Genomic DNA, 24,363 nt, shown 5'->3' on the forward strand with positions numbered 1-24,363 from the left:
AGAAGGACAAGGTTCTGCATCCTATCCTATCCTAGACCTCAGGGCCCTCAACCACTTCCTCCAGAAGGAGAAGTTCAAAATGCTAAACTTGGCTCAGGTCCTATATGCCCGCGACGCTCCGGCCCTATATGCCCGCGACGCTCGACCCTGGAGACTGGATGGTGGCGTTAGACTTGCTGGACACCTATTTTCACATCCCCACCCTGCCAGTCCACAGAGGCTATCTACGGTTCACGGTAGGCCACGAGCATTTTCAGTTCACCGCGCTCCCCTTCGGCCTTACCAGTGCCCCTCCGCTGTTCACGAAAGTGATGGGTGTGGTCGCAGCTCATCTGTGCAGATCAGGTGTTCCAATATTCCCCTATCTGGACGACTGGCTGTTGAAGGCGGGCTCGCCCCCAGCCCATCGTCTCCCTCCCCCAGACTACGGTGGACCTCCTGCATTCGCCGAAGTTCACTATCAATGTGCCGAAGTCACACCCTATTCCCTCTCAGTTGCTCCTTTTCATCTGAACTGTTCTGGACACAGTGCCGTTTCAGGCCTATCCTCCCGAGCAGTGAGTCTGGGATATTCAGGCTACGATACCGATGTTTCAACCTCTATCCCGGATTTTGGTGAGAATGACCCTGAGGCTGCTGGGCTTCATGGCATCCTGCTGGTGGTTTATGCCAGATGGCATATGCGGGCTCTGCAGTGGAACCTGATGTTCCAGTGGGCGCAGCATCAGAGGACTCTCTTAGACTACGTCCAGATCTTCGTGGGAACTGCGCAACAACTGCAGTGGTGGTTAACGAACCAGGATTGGGTCAAAGGCAGATGCCTCTCCCTCTCCCTTCCCAAACCAGACCACACGGTGGTGACCGATGCATTACTCCTGGGTTGGGGCGGCCACCTGGGAGAGGCAGAGATCAGAGGAGTCTGGTCTCCGGTGGAGTCCGAGCTCCATATCAACCTGTTACAGCTTCGGGCAATTCGCTTGGCACTGAAGGCACTCCTTCCCTCCCTCAAGGGGTAGGCAGTGCAGACAACACCGCCGCCATGTGGTACTGCAACAAACCGGGAGGTGTGGTGTCGTGGACCCCTTTGTTAAGAGGCTCTTCGCCTTTGGAAATGGCTGGAACATCAGGGCATGACCCTGGTGGTTCAACACCTGACAGGTTCTCTGAATGCCAGAGCGGACAAACTCAGCCGGTGGTACCTGGTGGATCAAGAATGTCGTCTTCACTAAGAGGCGGTGCAAGGTTTCTTTCAGCAGTGGGGAGAGCCTTGGTTAGATCTGTTCCTCACCGAAGAGAACACGCAATGTTAGCAGTTTTGCACATTGGAGTTTCCAAGGCAGCGCTCGCTCAGTGCCGCTTTTCATCGTGAGGGGAACTGCGGCCTCCTGTTCGCTTTTCCGCCTGTACCACTTCTGCATCGAGTGCTGAAGAAGATCAAGCGTGACCAGGCCCAAGTCATTCTTGTGGCTCCGTACTGGGCACAAAGTGTCTGGTACCCTGAGCTCCTGAGTATGGCTATCGATCCTCCGATCAGACTGCCCCTTCAGGAGGGTCTTCTGTCGCAGCAGCAGGGGACAGTCCTCCACCTGAACCTGTCCAGCCTCCACCTCCTAGCGTGGAGATTGAGCGGTGGCAATTGACAGCTTTTGAAATTCCTCCTGAAATCTGAATGTCATCTTGACAGCCAGCCGTCCTTCCACTAACACTGTCGATGGAACAAGTTTGTGGCATGGTGCACAGCAAAGGCTGTGGATCCCCTCACCGCCCCTCTTTCTGAGGTTCTTTTGTTCCTTCTTTCTTTGGCCCAGCAGGGCTCTGCTCTGTGCACTTTTAAAGGCTATCTGGCAGCCATTTCTGCCTTTCTTCGGCTACCAGATCAGCCCTCTTTGTTCAAGTCCTCAATTGTAACAGGTTCTTTAAGGGCATTATTCACCTCTGTTCTCCTTTCATAATGCCGCAGTTGGACTTGAACCTTGTCTTGACTTATCTTGTGTGTGCTCCCTTCGAGCTTCTTCACAACTGTCCTATAAGGCTCCTTACTCTGAATACTGCCTTTCTTGTTGCCATCACCTCTGCTCGCAAAGTGAGTGAGCTTCAATCTCTTTCTTCTAAGCCCCCTTCCTTCTCTGTGCATCCGGACAAAGTGGTGCTTCGAACGAGACCCTTGTTCCTTCCAAAAGTGGTTACACCTTTTCACATTGGACAAACAATTACTTTGCCCACCTTTTTCCCACCTATGCAACCTTCCAAAGAGGAGGAGAGACGCCACATTCAGGACCCTAAACATGCGTGGTTCATCTACCTTGACCGCACTAAAGATTTCCGGGTGGACAATCAACTTTTCGTTGGCTATGTAGGTGCCAAGAAAGGGCGGGGTGTCCAAAAGCGTACCTTCTCAAGATGGTTTGCCCTTTGTGTTGAGATTTATTATACTTTAGCTAAAGAGCAACCGCCAGTGGGGCTGCGGGCTCATTTCATTAGAGCTACAGCAGCAACTACTGCTTTGTCACGTGTAGTCCCACTTATTGACATTTGCCAAGCGACCAGATGGGCATCTATGCACACGTTCACCAGACATTACTGCTTGGATAGTCAAGTCCGGAGGGATGGCTACTTTGCCTGTTCTGTCCTCCAGGACTTTCTAGTGTGAACTTGGTTCGCAGACCCTCCTCCGGGGATGGTTTTGCTGGGGTATCTATTCTAAGGTAAGGAATCTATAACTAACAGTCTCTTTCAGATGGTACTTACCTTCGGTAACAATAGATCTGTAAGAGATATATGTTATAGATTCCTTACCACCCACCCATCCTCCCCGCATTGCGGCCTGACTTCTAGGGAAAGGGACTCCCTTACTCAGCCCTAGTTGTGGCGCACCAGTGTTCAGTGTCATGCATGGCTCTGCGTTTCTGGCTTGGAAAGTCGCGTTAGAACTAACTTCAGCACGCAGGGGTGGCATCTAAGTAGACACCGCAACAGCATCCCGGCGACCACAATGCCGACGACAGACGCGGATTCGACCGACTCGCAGGGGTGCTGCTAAGAGAAAAATTCTCCAGTTCCAGTCTGATGCCTGGGGGTAGTTCTAAGGCAAGGAATCTATAACTAACATATAGCTCTTACAGATACATCGTTACCGAAGGTAAGTAACTTGGAGGGCACTGCAAAAGATCTAAAGTGGTTTTTAACAAACTACAATTGGGTCAGCTGCAAACCCCTCTCCCTGCAACAACCAGGTCTGACAGTAGTGACCGATGTGTCACTCCTAGGCTGGGGTAGCCTTCTGGTAAAGTTGAAGATGATGCCTCTGGTCTTCGGCGGAATCTGGTCTCCACATCAACCTGGTAAAGCTTCATGCGATCCGACTGGCATTGAAAGCCTTTCTACCCTTCTCCAAGGGAAGGCTAGTGCATGTGTTAATAGACCACACCACTGCCATGTGGCACTGCAGTAAACATGGCAGGGTGGGGGCGTGGACCCTTCGTCAGGAAACCCTACACCCTACACCCTGAAACGTTAAGGCATTTCCATGGTGGTTCAACACCTGGTGGTCTCTGTGAAGGCCAGAGCTGATGTTCTCAGCTGAAGATGCCCAGCAGATCACGACTGGTTTCTCCACCCGGATGTGGTGCAAGGTCTCTTTTAGCAGTGGGGAGAGCCTTGGTTAGATCTGTTCGTCATCACTGAGAATGCGCAATGTCTGCAGTTCTACACACAGAAGTTTCTAAGGAGCCTAAATTTGTAAATTTGATACTTGTATAGCGCACTACTCACCCGCAAGGGTCTCAAGGCGCTTGTACGAATACCGCTGTGGAACCCATCCTGGCTTTCCCTGTGAGGCATCCACTCCTGGGCACCCCCAAGGTGGAGGCCAGGCATCCTTAGCGTTGTGGGGGCCATTGTGGAGATTAACCCCTTCAGTGCCCGCCCCTTTCCCCGCCCTGTGCCGGCCGTTTCATTAGCGGGCGGGGTTTGTGACGAGCTGGTCTCGTCATGGGCACAGCGCAACCGCGGCCCATGACGAGACCAGCTCGTCACGGGCATTGAAGAGGTTAAGCAAGCTATTGCCAAGAGTTGCAGAGTGGGACTCCATGATTGGAATAGGCACCGAGGCGAGAATTATCAGGTCCGTGGAATTTTTGAGCCCAAGACCCGCCAAGGCGGGGAATTGAACCCTGGTCCCGGGCTAGACCTCTGCATCAGGGTCTGCCGCTCCAATCATTGAGCCACACTTCTCTCAGCCTCTCGCTCCACAATGTTTTTCATCTCGAGTGGAGCTTTGGCCTCCTGTACGCATTTCCGCCTATACCACTTCTGCCCAGATTTCTCAAGAAGATCAGGAGAGATCAGGCCCAAGTCATCCTTGTGGCTCCAGAATGAGCTCATAGAGTCTGGTATCTCAGGCTGTTGAGCATGGGTATCGGTCTTCCGACCAGGTTGTCCGTTCGGGAGGATCTTCTGTTGCAGTAGCAGGAGAGGGTTCTCCACCCAAAACTGCCAACACTCCTCCACCCAAACCTGTCCATGCTCCACCTTAATGCGTGGAAATTAAGCGGCGACAATTGACCGCTTTCAACTTCCCACCCACAGTCTGTAAAGTTATCTTCAAAGCTCGGCGTCCCTCAATCAAGATGGTATATGCTGGCCATTGGAGCAAGTTTGTGGCATGGTGCATAGCCCAACAGGTTGACCCTTTATCTTCTCCCCTTTCTCATGTTCTTTTATTTATCCTTACTCAGGCCCATCAGGACTCTGCATTGGGCATGTTGAAGTGTTATTTATCTGCCATCTCTGCCTTCCCACGGCTGTCAAATCAGCCTTCCCTCTTACAGTCCCCTATGTAAATTGTTCCTTAAAGGTTTGCAACACCTATTTCCTCCAGCTCCCTTCGTTATGCTTCAATGGGACATTAACTTGGTACTTACCTTACTAATGTGTGCTCCCTTTGAGTGGCTTCATGCTTGTCCTCTTAGGCTTTTCATCATCAAGACAGCATTTCTGGTGGCAATTACATAGGCCCGGAGGGTCAGTGAATTTCAGGTATTGTCATCTCAGACTCAATACATCTTTCTTCCCATACAAACTGGTCCTTCGGACCCGAGCATCCTTCTTGACAAATGTAATTACCCCATTCCATGTTGGCCAGTCCATCACTTAGCCTACTTTTTAAGCTCTGCCTCCTCTCTTTAAGGGAAAGGAGAGACTCTACTGGCTGGACCCAAAAAGAGCATTGTTGTTCTACCTTGACTGCACAAAACCATTCCGGGTGGACTATCAAATATGCTTGGGATGTATCCGAGCCAAAAAAGGTAAGGCCATTCAGAAATTGTCTCCTGATTTCTCATTCTACCAGAGCAAAGGCTGCAACCATTGCATTAGCACGTGGAGTTCCGGTCCTGGACATCTGCCAGGCTGCAATGTGGGCCCCTTTACATATCTTCACCAAGCGCTACTGCCTGGACAATCAGGTCTGTCGGGACATGCACTTTGCCTGTTCGGTCCTGCAGGACTTCCTAGTCTAAATCAAGCTTGAAGACACACCTCCGGAAAGGTATTGCATGGGTATTTATTCTAAAGCAAGGAATCTGCATCTAGAAGTCCCTATCAGATGAACAAGTTACTTACCTTGGGTAATGTCTTATCTGGTAGAGATTCCTTACCGACCCACCCATCCTCGGCGTTTTGCAAACTGATTTATAGGCACAGGGCCCTAGCTCCACATGCCAGTGGTCAGTCTTCTTGGTGCCTCTGTGCTCCTGTCGTGGAAAGTCATGAGACGAAACTGACGTCCGCACACTGGAGTGGCACCTATATAGTTATTGCGTGCATCACTTCCGGTGTGGACGACGCCTATGATGCCACACGGAGCAGAGCAGTACCACCTACTGGCCACATTGGTACTGTTGACAAAAAATGTCTGGATCCAGTCTGACGCCTGGGGATAATTCTAAGGTAAGGAATCTGCAGCTAGATAGTCATCACCAGATAAAGGCATTACCAAAGGTAAGTAACTTGTTCTTCAATACACGTGAAAGAGTCACTCAGACAGTGATTCAGTGTAACCCCTTGTTCAGCCAACATCGCTTCTCCAAACCTTTCCCTCAACCTTCCACTCATACATTACTGGCTTACTGTTATCTGTACACGTTTGTGCTTAACATGCCCATTATTTCAATTTGCATACCAGCCATTCTGTTCTCCATTTGCCCAACCTAAGATGCCACAGCATGGCATTGGCATGCAGTGAGTAAACCCATTGTCCGATGTGTGAAGCTAGTCTAAGATTTGATAGCTCTTTTTAGGTTTTCATAATGTTTTTTAAAGAGGTAGCTGCATTCGTGACCAAACCCCCCTTACAGTAGTTCATACTTTACTTTGAAGAACATATCCTCTTTCCAGTGTCTGACATTCTCTTTCAAAGTGTATACATTCCCGTTGTTTTATTATTGTTTGATATTAGACACCTCTTGAGCTTCCCCATCAACCTTCTCAGTGGAACTTATCTGAGATAATTGTGCATCTCTGACAGACACCTGCCTTTGGCTGACACACTGAATTAACGTGACACTATTTTTAGATTGTAAGCGTCTTGGCACAGAAGGTTTAAGTGGGAAATGTGGGCCCTGACCCAAGGCCCCAGCCGTTCAAGCACCCCCGATAGAGACTTTTCCATCCTACTGAGTCTCTTGCCCTTATGACCTTGAATAATTCTTAAAAAGATTGTTTTGAATGACAATTTATTTTTAATTTGGGTGATGTGTAGGAGTCTAGTTCAGCTATTTTGCATATAGCTCGTTTGTTTTTGAACACCATGCAGTATCAATTAAAGAGGTTTCTTTTAGATCAAAGCTAGACCTCACAGTTGAGAAATGGGCGGGGTCACAAAGATTATTTGTAATATTAGTGAGCTGCTGTTGTATTATAATAATGAAAACACGTCACTATCCCTGAATATTAGATGTAAATACATTTTGAATTTGGACCAGTGTGCCTGTGCACTGTCAGTAACCTGGCCAAAGGGTTTGGATCAAAAATGTAAAGCTGTTCTGAACATGGGCCTTCAAAATAAGTTTGGCCTAGGGCCCCTGAAACCCTCTAGATGTCCCGGAGTCTTTGGATGCTGAAGCCTCATTGCAAGCAGGGCTAGTGGGCACAGAGTCTGTTGTGGGAATAGCCAGGCTTCAAGAGTGTGTCTGAACTTGTGATAGATGCATATTCTGTTCCTTTTAAATGGCGGCATCACTCTACTGGCTGGCACCCAAGACGCCCATCTAATAGTACTGCGTGCTCCAACTCATCTCATCAAAGATCTGGGAAAATATGATGGCATACCATTGACTCTAACAGAACTGGACTTGCTCCATCTGCTCGCCTATATTAAATTTAAGACCTGCTGCACTGTGTACAGAGAAGTCAATTCAAATACCCTTTCATATTTGGCTTACAAGACTAAGTCCTCCATTGGGTCATGCAGGTCGTGTAGTAGGAGTATGCTGCCTTTACAACGCAGGAGTTATTATATCAAAGCCATTAAATCCAGAATCAGGACATTGTAGGTACATTTTTCAGTCTTTCACTGCAAAGTAAAGTCCTGTGATGTAAGTTAGTTTTAAGTATCCTAACGTTAAAAATGTATGTGTGTATGTAGCAGCATACAAATATATTGTTGAGTTTAGAACACTTAAACTTGTAGAAGTAATTTAAATGATGTTTTTTAGCTTTGTCATTATTAATTAATTGCATTTTTTAGTGATGAAATTAAAAGTAATTTGTAAATAATTTATATCAATTTTAAGTTAAAATATTTTAAGTAACAAAATGTAAATTCAATAATAAGTATTTATTAAAAATATAAATTAATATATAGGTATATATTTATAATTGCTTTGAGCTTTTAGGAGTAGCTAGTGGTGTTTAGGGTTCAGTGATAGTTGTAGAGGTTCACCCTACAATTAAGAAACAATAATTGCTTTACATATACTGAAGAGGCGAGAGTATAGGACTATGATTAAAGGGATAAATATATATTAATACATTAATTCATTTAAATATATTTAATAAGTTATTTTAGGTTTAATGTAAATGCTAATTGTATTAGAGTAATTATTTTAAAATATGCCTTTTAAATGATTTATATGCTAACAATATTATTTACCAAAAGGTACTTGCAAGGTAATAAGTCAAGATGTGTACACTGACAATTGATATTCAGAGCAATATCGCTGGGCTGGAGCTCAAGAAGTCTAGACTCTTGCTACACTCCAAGGGTTTGGAACTCTTATCCAGTCCCCATTCTTTACATGACAGATCCGCTTCCATTTCAGGAAGTAGCTAAAGTCTTTCCTCTACAAGCAGCATTTTGTTGAAGTGCAGCCTTGCAGTCAAAATACCGTACTCAGTAACGTTTGTTTATTTTGCTCTTTCCACTCCTAACTGGGTCATCATCCTGCCCTCAACCCATTGCTTACCAATGCCCAAGGCCATCACCTGTAACCCTCGCCTTTATATCTGCTAGTACATGGACTGCTTTTCCCTTCCTCCTCTACTCGAAACCTATTTCTCCCTTCTCCCACTTGCCACTCTTTGCCACCTCATGTCCCTGCCTACTTCTAAGTCCATCCGTATTTAGGTCGCATCTGACCAGACAGCGCAGCTGTGTGGCATGCAAAAAACATCCTTTGGAGTTTCAGAAAGTTGACCTGGGAATTAATTCTGCCTATTGCTTGCCATTGGCTATGTGGTTTGTAACTCACTTTTTCTTGCTTCCCATTTGGTGGCTTTATTTGCTTTAGGCTATTAAGCTTGAGTTCTTATCTCCTCATACAAAAGCTGTGTTTACAGTTTCTTCCATGAACTCATTTTCTGTAATAAATAGGCCTGTAAATCTTGTTCTTATCTCTTCACATTTGCTGGGCATTCAAAGACCAAGGTCAAATGTCAGGCGCTGTCTTCGATGGCGCTTGTTTTTATTGTTACTGAAACATACACTCCTCCTCTTGTTGCTAAGGTACCTCTGTGTCTGTCGAAAAGCCATTGATTGTTTTGGTACGTTGTACGCCTATTTATGGTTTTATTTGCCACAGAAGCATGGGAAATTTGTCAGTTTGTGTTTATGCTACGTTTGCTTCATTGTATGTTTTGAAAACTTTTTTGTCATTGTTAAATTTAAATCCTTGCGTTCATATTGGACTGTATGCCAAGATTGTGGTATTTTTTAAATTAGGTTTTCCCCATTTGGTTGTTGGCGAGAGCAAAAAATACAGATATAATAATATGCGATACATTCAAAGAAATGGTGGCATAGTGGCAAACTAGTCAATTTATCAACCGGGCAGGTGCTTCTAAAAGGCCGATAGGTGTCTTGTGTCACACTCATTACATATGACTGACTCACTCCAGCCCGTTTGGCCTTTCCACAAATCACAATCCATTTACTTGCCAGTGTGGCCGCGAGTACATCTATGCAGACTGCTGCTGGGTTCACAGCATGATGACGGAGCATACCACAGAAAGCTGTTTTAAGGTAGCACATTAGTGTCTCCACAAAAGGTGTTCCGCGCCTGAAGGGAGTACGTCGAGAGACAGTGATTTATTTGAGGGCTCACTACAAATAATCCTTAATTCTCCCATTTCCTTATAGCCTCCTTGTAGTGACAAAGCTACATCGCTCTTGGCAACCACCATTGCATATGCCATGGTGCTCTCACATTTCAGCAACGGGGTGGAGTGTGGGGGACTCGTACAGGTTATGGATCATTTTTTAGAACAATGCAGATGTGCCAGAATCCCAAAAGGAATCCCACAGAATTGTGCACAGCATGCTGTGATTAAAAGATCTTCTGGAAAATGTAAAATATGCGTCTTCATTTATCTGGAACAGGGCTTTACATTGTGAATGTAAGCGTCATCCCGCTAATACGTACCACATAAGGAAAGCCCTTTCTATAGAATGTATATAGCCAACCAGTAACACTCAAAAGATTTATAAGAACAATTCAAAGATCAACCTCTTATGCTATTTTGAGCAAAAACCTCACAAATGCCTGCATATCTAAGATCCTATTTGTTTACATGTTGTTAGCATCTTCAATTGCGTAGATGTGCTTGCTCAATGAAAACAAGCACTGGCGAAGCCAATAGGTCTCGCCTATGCAAGATCTATTGGCTTTGTCCATGGCTGAAAGTTAAAACCGCCATGACGCAGTAAACACTGGCTGTGTCATACAGCTTTTATTTCAACTTTAAGCCATGTTGCAACATGGCTAAGAAACATTGGCAGAAACATTGGCACAGCCAGTAAATCTCACGTGGGCAAGACTTGTTGGCTTTGTCAATGCTTACTTACTGTATTTGTTAATTTCCTTCCAGCTTTATCCCACACTCCTAGTATTACTTCTCTTTTTCCCTGTTACTTTGTAGTTAGGGTTGAGCTTTCTAAATCACATAAAACATCCTTGTTAGCCAAAATGGCCAAACCTGAAACAGGTGCCAGTGACGACTGTTTGGACAAGATTATTGTTTTAAGTTAGGTTTACTTTCAGGAGGAAGTGTGCAGCTTTTTTCTGACGTGTAGTTAGCATTTTACTTGTTCCTTCAGTTGGCTAAAAGAAACACTTAGTCCATGGTCTGAGCTGTGTAATAGTACAGAATTCCCATATGTGGGAAAGTAAAGGATTCAATACAACAAAGTGTTTTTACTTACTACCGCTTGCCTACCCCTAGGATAAACATGCTTTCAAAGAGCAGAACTCCTAAGTGTCTTGTGTGAGATTCTCTGCTCAGAGGTAACTGTCCTGGCTAAATACCATGACTTTATATTGAGCATTTGTGCTGAATCGGCAAAGATTAAAAACTGGGCATTCCACATTAATAATTTGTATACACAACGCTGTTAGTACCCTTGTTCGTGGAAAAATGTCTTAATCCTTCACCGCTAGGGTGCCCTGTCATGTGTTCCACAGTGCTTAATTTGTGAAAGAATGAGCGCCGAGGGGAAAGTTATGATCATGCTAAGAAAGTCTGGATTGCAGAATGCCAAGGCCGCATAGTCACCTCATGCCTCTTTAACCCACCACCAGACCTTTATTTCACTCTTTCAGGTTCTTTTAAGTCTTTGCTTACTCTCCTTTTGTCGCTGTTTTTCCATCTTTCCCCCAATGTATCCCTTTTGTGTTTTTCTCTCTCTTGCTCTGGGACAAAGTCTGGTGAGTTAAAATAAGTGGTTGCAAGCCTCACCTGCAACCACCGTCTCAAATTAGGCACTGGATGGAAATGATAATGGGGAAATCAACAGACTGACTTCCAAAGAATGGGAACACTTATGTGGCATTCTAAATCCATTACAGTCATTTGTACACATGATTTTGGAGATTAAGCAGAACTTGGTTTGCAGAATTACTGTTAACTTGCATTAAACTCGGAACTAATGGTGTTTCACCTTCTAACTTTGACAAATGAATTGATCTTTTTGAAATGTTGGCACTTTATTCCTGGCTGAGCACTCTATTCAATTCAAAATTTATTGGGTAGGTTTTCTTAAAGAAAGAGTAATACTTTTTGTGTTACAGATTTGGTTTCTGCTATTTATTGTTGCCCAGGTTTGCTCATAAATTCTAATGTTTGGGCTTCCTTGTAAAACAGTATCCTAGTTTATAAAACTGTATTTTAAAGATTGAGACCTCATTCCAACCCACCACACTCATCCATAGAGTGAGACCAGTTTCCAACATGTAAAACAGATCAACTGCGAATGGGGTGGTGTGGAAGGGACATAAATATAAATAAGTGCACATTTCGAAAGAGGTGAGGATGTTCTTTAACTGTTTTCTATAGTTACCCAACTTATGTTACCCTGAACCTCAGTTTCACCTGAGCATGTGGAGCAAGGAAATAAATGGAAAGACACTTTTAAAGATAGCTTTTGTGACTCCAAAGACTGTGTTAGACAATGTACTACCCTTTCAATTAAACGTGTGGAGTGGATGAGGTACAGCCAATACTGAGTGATGTGGAGTAATTCTGAACGCGAGGGCCATTATTAATACCCTTTTCTTTTGTTCTCTATTAAAAATTGTTTTATTCAAGAGAGGACGAGCACAGTGCATGGTTGCCAGCAGCTAGTAGACACCATCCAGCATTCAGAACTGCGGAAGCAGGAGCGTGTCCTCCTTCTTGGGAATGTCTCAGGCTCCAGGTCGGCCTGCTGTCGATGAAGCAATGGACGGTTCTATCTACCACGAACGGCAGCGTCTCGAACTCTGTGCCATCCACGCACTCAACAATGTCCTGCAGTACAAGCACTTCAGCCAGGAAGCAGCTGAGGAGATCTGCAAGAGGTATGGATGATGCTTCTGGCAGAAGATTGCTGATAGGCTCAAAATGCTCTGCCTTATATTGATAGGGTCCATGGAGCAATGTATTTTAGAATTTCATAAAACTATGAACTCTTCCAGGGATGTACATTGAAATAATTTGCACATTGTAGGACATTTGAAGCATCAGCCATAGACCCTGAACACACTTATCTACTGCTAATCCAAGGTGCCTACCAACCCTACTTGGGAGATAGCAAACTAGAGCAAACTATTCCGTTTTCCAGGACCTGTGCACCGTCTGTCATAAGGTCTTGCTGAACTGGGGACAGTTTGGGATTGAAAGAGAGGCTGTTTCTAATGAAAGCTTGAGCAGCGGACTGAGATGGGTAAGAAGATGTGTTACAGAGGAGCTTCTTTTCCCTGCCTTCCCCTATTGCTTCTGACTGATGTAGGATGGGGTGCAGAAGGGCAACATGGATGCCCACCTTCCTACCAAAAGGATGTTTTCATCCCAACTTAAAAGCAATGTGCCTGATGGAGGAAACATTTTTCCACAGACAGGTCTGTTTTTCTGATGAAAATTAAGCTACATGTATGTTTGGTACTAAGTGACACCTAGATGTAGGAAAAACCCACGAAGTAGTCATTTATAGCTTGCCTAAAAACTCCAGAAAATTAAAATAAATTGCTCTTGGGGGGGAAATGGCATGGCTATGGTAGAGTTTTTAGGTCTGGCCTGACAGTGGAGCTGTCTGCAAGATCTATTGTTGCCAATACTTTAACATACATTGAGTGGGTCTCGGCTCATCCTCCGCGGATTAGTACTCTCTGACTTGATGCTATTGACCATTTGATGTATTTTTATCCTCTTATTGATTCTTCAAAAGTATAATCATCACTCAATTTGTAGAGCTTCTGTCCCTTAAACAGCGCTCATTGTATTTCTGTGTGCTGTTTGTACAAATTACAGTTTAGCAGCTCCTTCTTTGCTGCGCCAATTTAAAGTACTAGAGAGATCCCTTTCTCTATGTGATTTGCTATTGTTAAAGCTATCCTAATTTGCTTCTGGAGGAGTGCTTCAGGTGTCCCTCCATGCTAGGTCCTGAAGAGACCCCTTACTGAAGGCGGGGTCAAAATGCTATTGACACAATCCCAAAACGAACAATTTCCCTGCCCCTACCATTGTTCTATATGGCTGTGATTTATTAATGAATTACATGGTCGTTTTTGTATTTTTGAAACCTACTTGTATGTCACAAACTGTCACAAATGTGTTACTTCGGTTCTATGTTCACTTGTGATACCCTGCACCTTTGTTAGATTGAACTGATTACTTATTCACATAAAACACATATATTCATATTGTCTTGTTGTATATGGTTCTCTTTCTCTCTCCGACATCTCTTCTCCCAGAAACATTGCAATTGAGCTCACCATTATCAGATATTGCACACATTGTCCCGATGAACCACTGTTCCCTGTTATACGTTACAATAGCAGCACTTCCCATGTTTGTAGGCTTGGTGCAGGCAGTGTTTTTTCTATATGCACCGCTTAAGATAGCCAGCATAGTCTTTCTTTTCTTTCCATGAGCCACTCCTACACTTTCAGTTTCTTGTTTGTCACGTTGTTCCAAGCAGTACAGCTCCAGGTATAGTATCGGCACCTGCAAGAGGAACCTGCAGTGAATCTGTGAAATACGTTGTTGTAGGTGCAGCACTAGGTGAGCACCTCAACACTCAATGTTGTGGTAACTTGTTTGTGTCACTTTTAGATCCGGTTATGCCTGAATAAAACAAGCATTTGCAATGCAATAGGTCTCGCACTTACGCAAGTTTGAGCTATTGACATTGCAAATGGCACTGCCTTTTATTCTTGTTTTCGTTTTTAAAACATAAATAAAAGGCATTGTCATTTGCAATGTCAATAGCTCATACTCGCATAAATGCGAGACCTATTGCATTGCAAATGCTAACGGCTGTCCTGCAGTTCCCCCGGGGCACAAGCAGGCATCTACTTCTGTCAGGACAGCTGATCACAGCAAAAAGACAGAAGTGGATGCCTGCTTGTGCCCTGGGGGGGACTGACATTAAAAAAAAAAAACACGAAGCGGCATTTTGTTGCTATGGCAACAAAATTGCGTGGGACTGTCCACAGTCCCACGGACACGCGCACATGCTGTTTGCAATGAACAAATGGCAAGAGCACCCATCTTTGTCCATTGCAGACGTGTGCATGAGAGCCCTAGCAGAATTGATTCCAAAAGGTCCTCTCCTGGCTAGAGCAGCGCATGCGCTGCTTTCGCCAGACGAGACCTAAAAAGTGTTACTTGTGTTGTTGATACTCCCGATTTTATTTGTATCCTTTTAATTTTGTCTTCGTATTTTGCCTAAAAGCAAATAATACCATTCCAACATGACCCCCTGCTTTGGTAACGCAGCTGCTTATATCTTTTATTACGTGGCTGTTGGGATTGTTGAGTGTAGCTTGAACATTGGAGGCTGTTGGCAGTGTTAATTGAGTGCTGGAGTCTGACACCGACGTTTGTTTTGCATTCATACATGGATTATGTTAAGGATTTGCTCTCCATCTGCTATTCCATCTTGAGCATACTGCCAAGTACAGTTACTTGGATAGTTTTGCTAATTGCATAAAATTATTTAAAATCATTACATTGAAAGATCCCAAAATGATGCATTATGGGGCAACATTAGAAAGATGCTTCAGAGGCTGGCTGTGCTATCCCCAAAGTGGAATCAATACAGTTGCTTGCATGCACATAAAAAAGGAATGTGTAAGTTGCCTATTGCTGCATCCCAGATACTTTCGTAAACCTTTGGCAAAGCCAGTGGGTCTGGATTTAATGTACTAATGCATCAAACTAAAGTGGTCTGCAAATTCTATTGGCATGCCTTCGAACATCCAAGCCAAGCTGAAGAACACTAAATTATACAAATTGGTAATAAAAGGTAAATTTTCCTTGACACAATCGATTTCATGCGATTTGTCACGGTTCACAAGTGTGAACTAGAGAACAAGGCTGAGTTGAGCCCTTATATGTGCTATCTATCTCCCAGATACACCCAGAGCCTCATGCCTTGTCTGGTGACTCTGTACTAACGTGTCTGTTGCAAGGATTTGTGTGTGATCCAAAGCTCTGTTTCTAAACTCATAGGGTCCCCTCAGCCTATCGAAGGCAAGAAAAATGTGCTCCACTGAGATGAGTAATAATAAACATCCCTCCTGCACCACAGGATCTTCATTGAAATATTACAATAATTCCCCACTGCATGCATAGACCTCTGAACACTTCATCTTCAAAATCTGTCCATATAAATATGTACACAGGGTGCTATTGTCCATGTGATGAGCAGCACCCTTCGGAAGCCTATCAAAGGTAAATTGTTTCTGAAATTTAGGCCAATGTATTCTTATAAGAGGCTAAGTGCATCTTGATAGGCTTAAATTGTAAAGCTGTGCAATTCAACTGCTGTCCCTTTAAGGCTGTAGGGGATTCCACTACCCATGATGCACTGTGCTTGCAGCTGCCTCTCAACTTCTGTTCAGGCTCAGAGAAAGATTCCAGAACGCTTGGAGGTTTCACCTCTGATTTTCAGGGCAATTCGCTTTAGAACCTATTTTTTACAGTTTCACTCCATGCCCCCCCCCTACCGTCAACCAAGTTATCCTCTTTATCTGCAATTTCCATCTATGCTTTTGTCAGAATGCCTTCACTATTCATTGTTTATTCACTCATAGTATTCGCATATTTTTTTAGGTTCAGCACTTCTCAATATAAAGAACAGGCTGTGCAATAGAGACATTTACCCATTTTGCGACCTTGGCTTCTCTTTCTGCCCTCTTTTAGCCGAATATTGTGACTGTAGTGTAACAAAGGGAAGGGAGAAAAGGCTCATCTTCGCAGATAATCTTCATTGAGCTTAAGATTGGCCCAAGGGAACATTCGGGTTTACACAGCATTAAAACACCCCTGTAAGCTCTATTAAGATTCTAAAGCAGCCAGACGTACCCTGGTCCAGACCTTTGCACTTTGTGAGTCCAGGGATTGAGTACCTCCTTATTTAGTTGAGTCTCTAGACAGTGCTTGCAATTTATATACATAGGACCTGGCAGTTGTTGGTCGCAAAGGATCAAGCCACAAAAAGGGGCATTTACTTATGCCTAAAAACTCCAGAAAATTAAAATAAATTGCTCTTGGGGAAATGGCATGGCTATGGTAGAGTTTTTAGGTCTGGCCTGACAGTGGAGCTGTCTGCAAGATCTATTGTTGCCAATACTTTAACATACATTGAGTGGGTCTCGGCTCATGCTCAGCGGATTAGTACTCTCTGACTTGATGCTATTGACCATTTGATGTATTTTCCTCCTCTTATTGATTCCTCAAAAGTAGGTGAAGAGGTGGGGCGCCGCGGCTAGGGCGACTGACTCCGGAATCTGGGGATCCCCGGCGGCAGATTAGCCCAGCACCATGTGACTCTGGGCAATAGCTTGCTTAATCTTCCCGACGGCCCCCAGCGCCTAGAGACCCTTACGGGTGATTGTTTGCGCTTTACAAATGGGGATTATTATGGCTGTAACTAACAGTGGGAGATGTCACAAGCTGTTTATATCTGCCTTTATGAAATCGCTCAGCTTCTATTTAGCACTTCATTGTGTCAACATAGGCTACTTGTAAGCGCAGCTGGTATACATAGATTGTGGAACAGAGACACAGCCTCTACTCTGTAGTAGACTGGATCAGACAAAAGACCCCCTCTGTGGAAGGAATAAGCTCCACCAAGTGGAGACCACTCTCCTGCTTGACAAGCATAACGTCACCCGAGCGCTGTAGCCTCAATAGTTGGGGCTCTGAAATGGCCAAAAGAGAACACAAGACACTCTACAAAACACTAAATGAAATGCATAATCTTTCAGGGGAACGTACTGTTTTAGTTGTGGATAGTCATGTGCTCACTAGTATAAATCAACATGGATTTTGGCAGAATGGCTGTTGCCAAACTTAACTTACCTCTTTTTCCTTGATGATCAGAAAATTTGGTGACCCGAGAAATTAAATTAGTGTATCAGAGGGGACTTTGCACACAAAAGGTTCGATGCTTGAAAATACAATCACCAGTCTGAATGTTGGCACGTCCTTTCAATCTGATGTTCCAGGGGCTGACATTCTGTATGCTTTTACGTTACAGTGATCATGCCAAGTAGACTAAATGGAGAGAAACTGTAGAGTACAAACAGAACTGGATCTGTAAGTGCTCATACACAAATAGACCATAAGTACATTATGTCTTGCTGACGCCTTTAGTGCTAGGAACTCCTGCAGGACCCATGGAAAATGATGCAAGAGATATACTTATAATAATGTTAAAACGTTGCTGGAGATCATATTTTAATTATGGTGTTCACCTTTGCCCACCCTGTACACAAAAGGATGTTAGTGAAGTTGAAAAGTTCAAAATGAACCACCACTTTAATAAAAAGAAGACAACAGATGTCAAAAGGCTCAATGAGCTGTTTGTCTGTCGACAGAGTGAGCCTGAAATGTTTTTTAATGCGAACTCCAGAAACATATACTTAAATGGTCAGAGGTTAGCAGGCAAATGTGCACTAGCCTGAATGAGTGGCCTCCCATTATGGCTAGTGGGACGAGGGTTTGAACGCTGTCATGCGAACAGTGCAAATTGTCACACTTTGAGATACATTTCCTTCAAATGTGGTCCTTGAAACATCTTAATTTTTTGGCAAAATAATTCCTAAAAGAGGAATGGCACTGGATGTTAATTAGTTTTTTGCTGATGAGGTATTGATCTTTACAGGAAACTGGGAATACATTAATGATTTACTTTCCATCCTGGAACAAGGGTGCCAATGACTGTAGGTTAATTACAGACCTTTTTATAAACCACCACTAAATAAATTGTTCAGGTGCAGGGAACTAACTGTAAAAAGCTTGATTTTATTCGGCCTTGTTGTGCCTTGTTTCAGTTGTTGCTTTTCAATTGAGTGTAATGACCAATCACCATTATTTAGAGTCAGTTTAATAACTTCTCTCTCCACCTCACACTCTCTAGCCCTACCCTATGGATAAAAGCATTATGTATAAATTAATGCTTTTCTCTGAGAGACCCATGACAAAAATGTGTATATTGATTCCTTTGTTTGGCACATGCCTCACATAAAGAGGGCAGAAAACACAATTGGATTCCTTATATGAATTTTTTTACTTTTACTTTTTTGGGGGAACAGATACAATTTTCTTTCAGATACTTCTACCTGCAGATTCTCAACCTGCTTAATAGTCCCATGCACTAGCCTGGATCTGGACACTTTTCATAGCTTTCCTATGCTGGTAGGTGGCTCTAGATCCACCTCGGTGATGGAAACGGCACCAGGGTGATGCCACTGCTCAACTTTTTTTCTGCGCCCTTTAATACATGTTCATAGCTGCTCTCAGTGTTTCTTCAACGTTTTAGCATGCTTTTTCTCAATTTAGGAAAAAAGGGCTTCAAACCCTGTAACAATTGCAGTAGGTAGATGTCTGTCTGTGGTGCTTTGGGTCAAAGCACAAATAGAGATCATTCAACAAATGCGGCCTCATGCAACCTAAGGCCATCAAGGAGCACAAGGCCAAATTTTTATGGTCAATGTCTCTTTAATATTGTGTTTCTCTCCTTCAACAAAATGTTCCCAAGAGAAGAAGAGGAAGAGTATAAAGATTTTGTTGCAAGAAGACGACTTGTGTCACCTGTAAAAGTTGAGCTGTAGGTCACCTTGATGCACTCTGTCTTTTCCGTAGTTCTCCTCGGAGCCAGATCTAATGTACATCACTTTATTAGAGATGTCTCAACCGGCGTCACCCCTTACTCCTACTCCTGTGCTGCCACAGTTCCCATTTCAAGCTACCCGCTACATCTTCCATTTACATCGACGTCCCTGACATACCAGTTCCTGGTGCTGGGAGCCGATTCAGCTTAATTCCTTTGTGCCATGATGACACTGTTTAGGAAGGTTGCAGTCCCCTTTGGTGCGCCTTCGGACCCATGGGTCTGCTTTGGTTTCCTCCTTCTACACCATTTGACCCCAGGTTTTCCCTTGGGAAACTCTTCTGGTGTCAGCCGGATTCATCCCCTTCTGCAGTGGCGCTCCCACTGGTGCGGTTGCCATTACCTACCCTGGCACCTCTACTTGTCCACAAGTGAAGCGCTGCGGTTGGCAGAGGAGGCTAAGATCAGAGAACTTTCACAGCCTGAGCTGGTTCAGCTCAAGTCTTGGCAAGCTATGCACAGCATTTTTCAGTCGGATTGGGACCCTATCTTAATCTTGGAACCTTTTATTCATGGGATGATGACAGCAGTGAAGTGGCAAAATTGTAGCCCTTTACTCGGACACAGTGTGTTATTTGGCTCCCAAAAATGCCTGCGGGCTGGGCTGGACACATCTCCTAAAATCAAGATGGAATATCTTGCAGGCCCTGCCCCTCCAGACATGACATCTTTCCATTTAGTTCTAAGGAATGCTTGTAGTTCTAAGGACGCTCTTAAAACCGTCCCTGGACATAGTGGCAGCTAGGCCAAATAGCTGACCTCAGTGAAATCAGAATTTTTCCTTCCTTTCAATGATGTCCTGTATGATTCCCTAACAATTGCATGGTCAAGCCCACCTAGTTCCCAACTGTGAATCAGCTTACTGCCAGAGGGAGCAGACCTGCCCTGCAGATCCTATCTTCCTCTTGTCCCATCTCTCACCAGAGTATCTGGAGGTGCAGGCTTGGTCCTGCACAAAGCAGAATCCTGGCTTGTCCATTCAGCCCCACTGGACAGGAAATCCAATAAATTGGATGCTGCAGGCAAGAAATACTTCTCAGCCAGCAAGTTGGCCCTTAGGTCTATGCATCGCAGGTTTGTTCTCCAGCTATGCACATGTCTTATGGGAGATGGTGAGCTTGGTAGCTCTAAGGCTTCAGACCACCTTAAGGACAATTTTGGTGAAGTGGAGAGGGACAGCAAAGATGCTTCAAGCCAAATTATCAGTGCGGGCCTGGCCACAGATTCCATGACCACAGCCATGGGTTTATCCATAGCCTTGAAAAGACATGCTTGAATCCATTCGTCCAGGGTCTCTTAAGATGTACGAGTGTCCCTCATGGTTATGCTATCCGATTGAGCCTGCCTGTTTGGGGCTAAGCTTGACTGAGCCTTGAAGAGTTTCAAGTCAGGAAGGGTTGCCTTCTGTTCCCTTGGTCTCAGATCCCCAGCGAGAAACTGCAGACAGTTCTGGAAGATTTTAGGCTTTTCAAAAGGCTCTCCTATAGGCAGCTGCAGTAGTATGCTACAGGCACTTTGCGTTCATCCTCCTTACAGCTGCTTCTACCCAGACAAGCTAGTCCTCGGAACTGAAGTGACTCTCCTTCCTAATGTGGTGACCCATTTTCATTTTGGGCAGTCCATTACCCTTCCTCCTTTTACTCCTTCGCCGCCCCACCTCCCCAAAAAACATCCCACTAAGGAGCAGGGGAGATTGGAATCAGGAGAACTGTTAAGTTATATTGACCGCACAAAGGAGATTAGGTCTGATGGCCAGTTCTTTGTGGGGTATGTAAACAACAAAAAGAACCAGGCAGACCAGAAGAGGACTGTGTCCCATTGGATCATTCTCTGCATAAGGAAATGGTAAGCCCTTGCCAGAAAGGAAGTGCCAAAGGGAATCCAAGCTCACTACACCAGAGCGGACAGCACTGCTGGGAAGAGGGCTTCCAGTGGTGGAGATCTGTCGTACCTCAGCATAGGCATCTCTTTCAAATTTCGTTAAGCATTATAGTTTGGATTTAGAACTGAAAAGGAATGACCATTTCACAGGCTCAGTGCGCCCGGAAGTCCTTATTTGACCATTTATTCAGACCCTCCACCTCTGAGGCGCTACAGCTTTGGATTCTATTGAATAGGTAGAACATTTCATCAGAAGAAAAGGTTACTAACCTTGGATTACAATCTTTCTGGTCTACCTGCATATTCCTCACTTATCCCACACACCTCGCCGTTCTGAAGGATGCTCATAACCTACCATTTAAAAGGTTACAATCTTATTGTTGCACTGCACTGTCCCAATTGATCTCTCGCGTTCTCATCTGTGCCTCTAAGGGTACGGAAAAAATGGACGGGGATTTGACGTCAGTGAGCCAGAGTGGGCACTATATGGCTTCCGTGACATCTTTGTCGTCAGTGTGGTACTGAGGTGGAGCCAGCATACCTTGGAGGCATAGGAAATCTATGAAAAGTTTCTCAATCCAGTCTAGTGCCTGCGGATGTTAAATAAGTGTGGAATCTGCAGGTAGATAATGTACCCACCAGAAAACCTGCTACCACATGCAAGTAGCTTTTTTGTTAATACTTTTGTAAATGTCAAAGACTTTGGGCTACCTCAGAGTAGAATGATGGGCATCAAAACACTCCACATCAGTGTGAGCCCAGAGGAACTGTTTGTGAAGTTGACTTTATTAAATTAGTCATTTTTAAAGTATTTATTTCATTTGCCTTATGTTTAACCTTCTGAGAATTGGTTGTAGCTACTAGGACACTACAAATAAGTATTTCCGTGCGCTTGGTAGGACATTTCATATTGTCATTTGCTTAGGTGACTTTGGTTCTCTCTAGCAAAAAATAACCAAGAGGCCTAACTAAACTTACGACCTCATGGTACTCATTTGGACTCTCAGCATTTACATCTGGCAAGCCATACGCAGGAGGGTGGTACAAGGTACACTAATAAATGAAGCGCTAGTCCCATGTGTAGCTCTCTGTAAAACTGCTAAAAAAAACATAATTAAGGTGCAGTTCATGCCTGATGTCTTATTAAATTCTCTTTTACACCTCAAATGGAGAGCATTCACTTAATTTCTCATTCTTGATCTTATGCTCCTAAATACAGCAAGAAGTAGTTATCGTGGGAACTGGTGATTTTCTGGCACCTATTAGCTAGCAGAGCTTCTTTGTTCTTGTGCCACTTATGAGGTGACTGCAGCCCAGTTAAATGCCATGGCACAGTGCGCATCAGTCCTCTGTAAATTTATCTTCTCTTACAATGAGCGAGTGTGCTCCTTGGTTTACCTTTAACACCTCTTTTTTTGTTTTTTTATTTGTGCAACTTGCCTAAGAGTACAGCAATTTATGGGCTATTGTCAGATGTAAAGAAATTATGTACAACGTCCCATAGCTTTATACACAATGACATGCTATTGTTACAAAATAAACACATGACTGCTTGTATTCTCTGCAGCTTCAGTTTAGAAATAAAAAACATCTTCGTAAAACTTCTCAAACTTCTTCTAAATGAGCAAGAAGGGATAATTACCTTTTGGAATGAGATACATTGGATTGTATCCAGACTCTAAAGGCCCTTCTGATTTAGTAAATGTATTCTGAAGATCGGTTCTTGATAGAAATGTCATAAGAAGATATATTTTGATCTTGATGTTAATGTTTTGTTGAAGGCATGCTAGATCTTTGTTGATTTGACATCTGATGGCATGATATTTGGATAGGTAGTGGATATATGTTGTAAAGAAGATAGCTTCTAAATCTGACATAGCAAAACTTTTATTGGAGCAGCGGCCATTAACGACTAACATTTGCCTACATTCAAATGTATCCTGGCGTGATGAAAGTAAAGTGTAGGATCATGAATTGGAGGACTGTGGGGTATGCAAGGGGGTGCAGATTATGGTCGTGGTGAATATGTATTAACAGTTTTTGTCACCATGCCCCCGGCATTGAGGTTATCCAGTATTGGGGTATCTTTCATAGATTCACATGCCTGAATCATTCCCCGTCGCCGAGGCGGGAGTCCCACGGTAAATACAAAAGTAGTGCCAAGAGTAAATAATAGTAGTAGGCTAAAAGAAAAAGCCTAAGGCCTAAGTCTTAGTAGCCTATCTACATCATTATAGAAAAAAGAACCAAAGATTGGTCCCAGCCAATCAGCTGCCAGCACCCTCCAGAACCTTCCCAGCAGAGGCAGTTCTCCTCAGATTTTCACCGCACGTCGTGTGTGAAGGGAGTCTCCCTGAGCTCTGCTCAGTTTCTTCAGCTATTACTACTTTTTGGATCATACCAAGATCATACTTCATTTCTCTGACCCTATTAAGGCAGTAATATGGCAGAGTGGCAGGAAACAAGGTAATAGACTACGAAATATGTCTAACCTTTCCTCAATAACTCTCACGTTCTGAGAGATGAGGCTATTATTGGGACTACAGAGACTTTCATCTGTCACTTCTGATGAGAACGACGAGGATTGCTTCACTTCATAGGAGAGGTTAAAGGGAGAAGTCGCGCCAGGAGCCTCCTGAGGGCGCGCAAAAAAGCCATAAAGACCTACCTTGAGTCTTGATAGGCATTTCTCACAGAGAGAGGCAAGTGGGAAAAATCTCCTCAGAGGCTGATCTTACAACTCCCTTTTCATCCCTACATCAGGGAAATCTGTTTAACCTGACATTAAGGAGTCTATTACAAAACTCCGTGTCTAATATTACTGCCTCAACAATATGGACCTCATTAACGATGGCCTCGTCTATGATGGGCCTCCTATGATGGTCGTCTACGATGGTCATCTACGACTGCCTCATCTACGATGGTCGTCTACGACGGCTTCATCTACGACTGTCGTCTACGACGGCTTCATCTACGACTGTCGTCTACGACTGCTTCATCTACGACGGCCTCATCTACGACGGTCGTCTACGACGGCCTCATCTACGACGGTCTACGACGGCCTCATCTACGACGGCCTCATCTACGACGGCCTCATCTACGACGGCCTCATCTACGACGGTCGTCGACGACGGCCTCATCTACGACGGTCGTCGACGACGGCCTCATCTACGACGGTCGTCGACGACGGCCTCATCTACGACGGTCGTCGACGACGGCCTCATCTACGACGGTCGTCGACGACGGCCTCATCTACGACGGTCGTCGACGACGGCCTCATCTACGACGGTCGTCGACGACGGCCTCATCTACGACGGTCGCCGACGACG

General features: G+C 44.3%; 1 protein-coding gene across 4 annotated transcripts in view; it reads left to right on the forward strand.

Moving 5' to 3' along the window:
- Positions 1–24,363, forward strand: part of JOSD2 (Josephin domain containing 2) — a 168,885-nt gene that overhangs the window by 113,246 nt on the left and 31,276 nt on the right. For all 4 annotated transcript variants that reach the window (XM_085638833.1, XM_085638831.1, XM_085638834.1 and 1 more), the window contains exon 2: positions 12,082–12,332. In XM_085638833.1, coding sequence (XP_085494959.1) covers positions 12,175–12,332 — 158 coding nt within the window. In that variant the 5' untranslated portion in view covers positions 12,082–12,174. The remainder of the gene's footprint in view (positions 1–12,081; positions 12,333–24,363) is intronic.

Source organism: Triturus cristatus, chromosome 12 (genome assembly GCF_964204655.1).
Source record: "Triturus cristatus chromosome 12, aTriCri1.1, whole genome shotgun sequence".
Classification (NCBI taxonomy): Eukaryota; Metazoa; Chordata; class Amphibia; order Caudata; family Salamandridae; genus Triturus; species Triturus cristatus.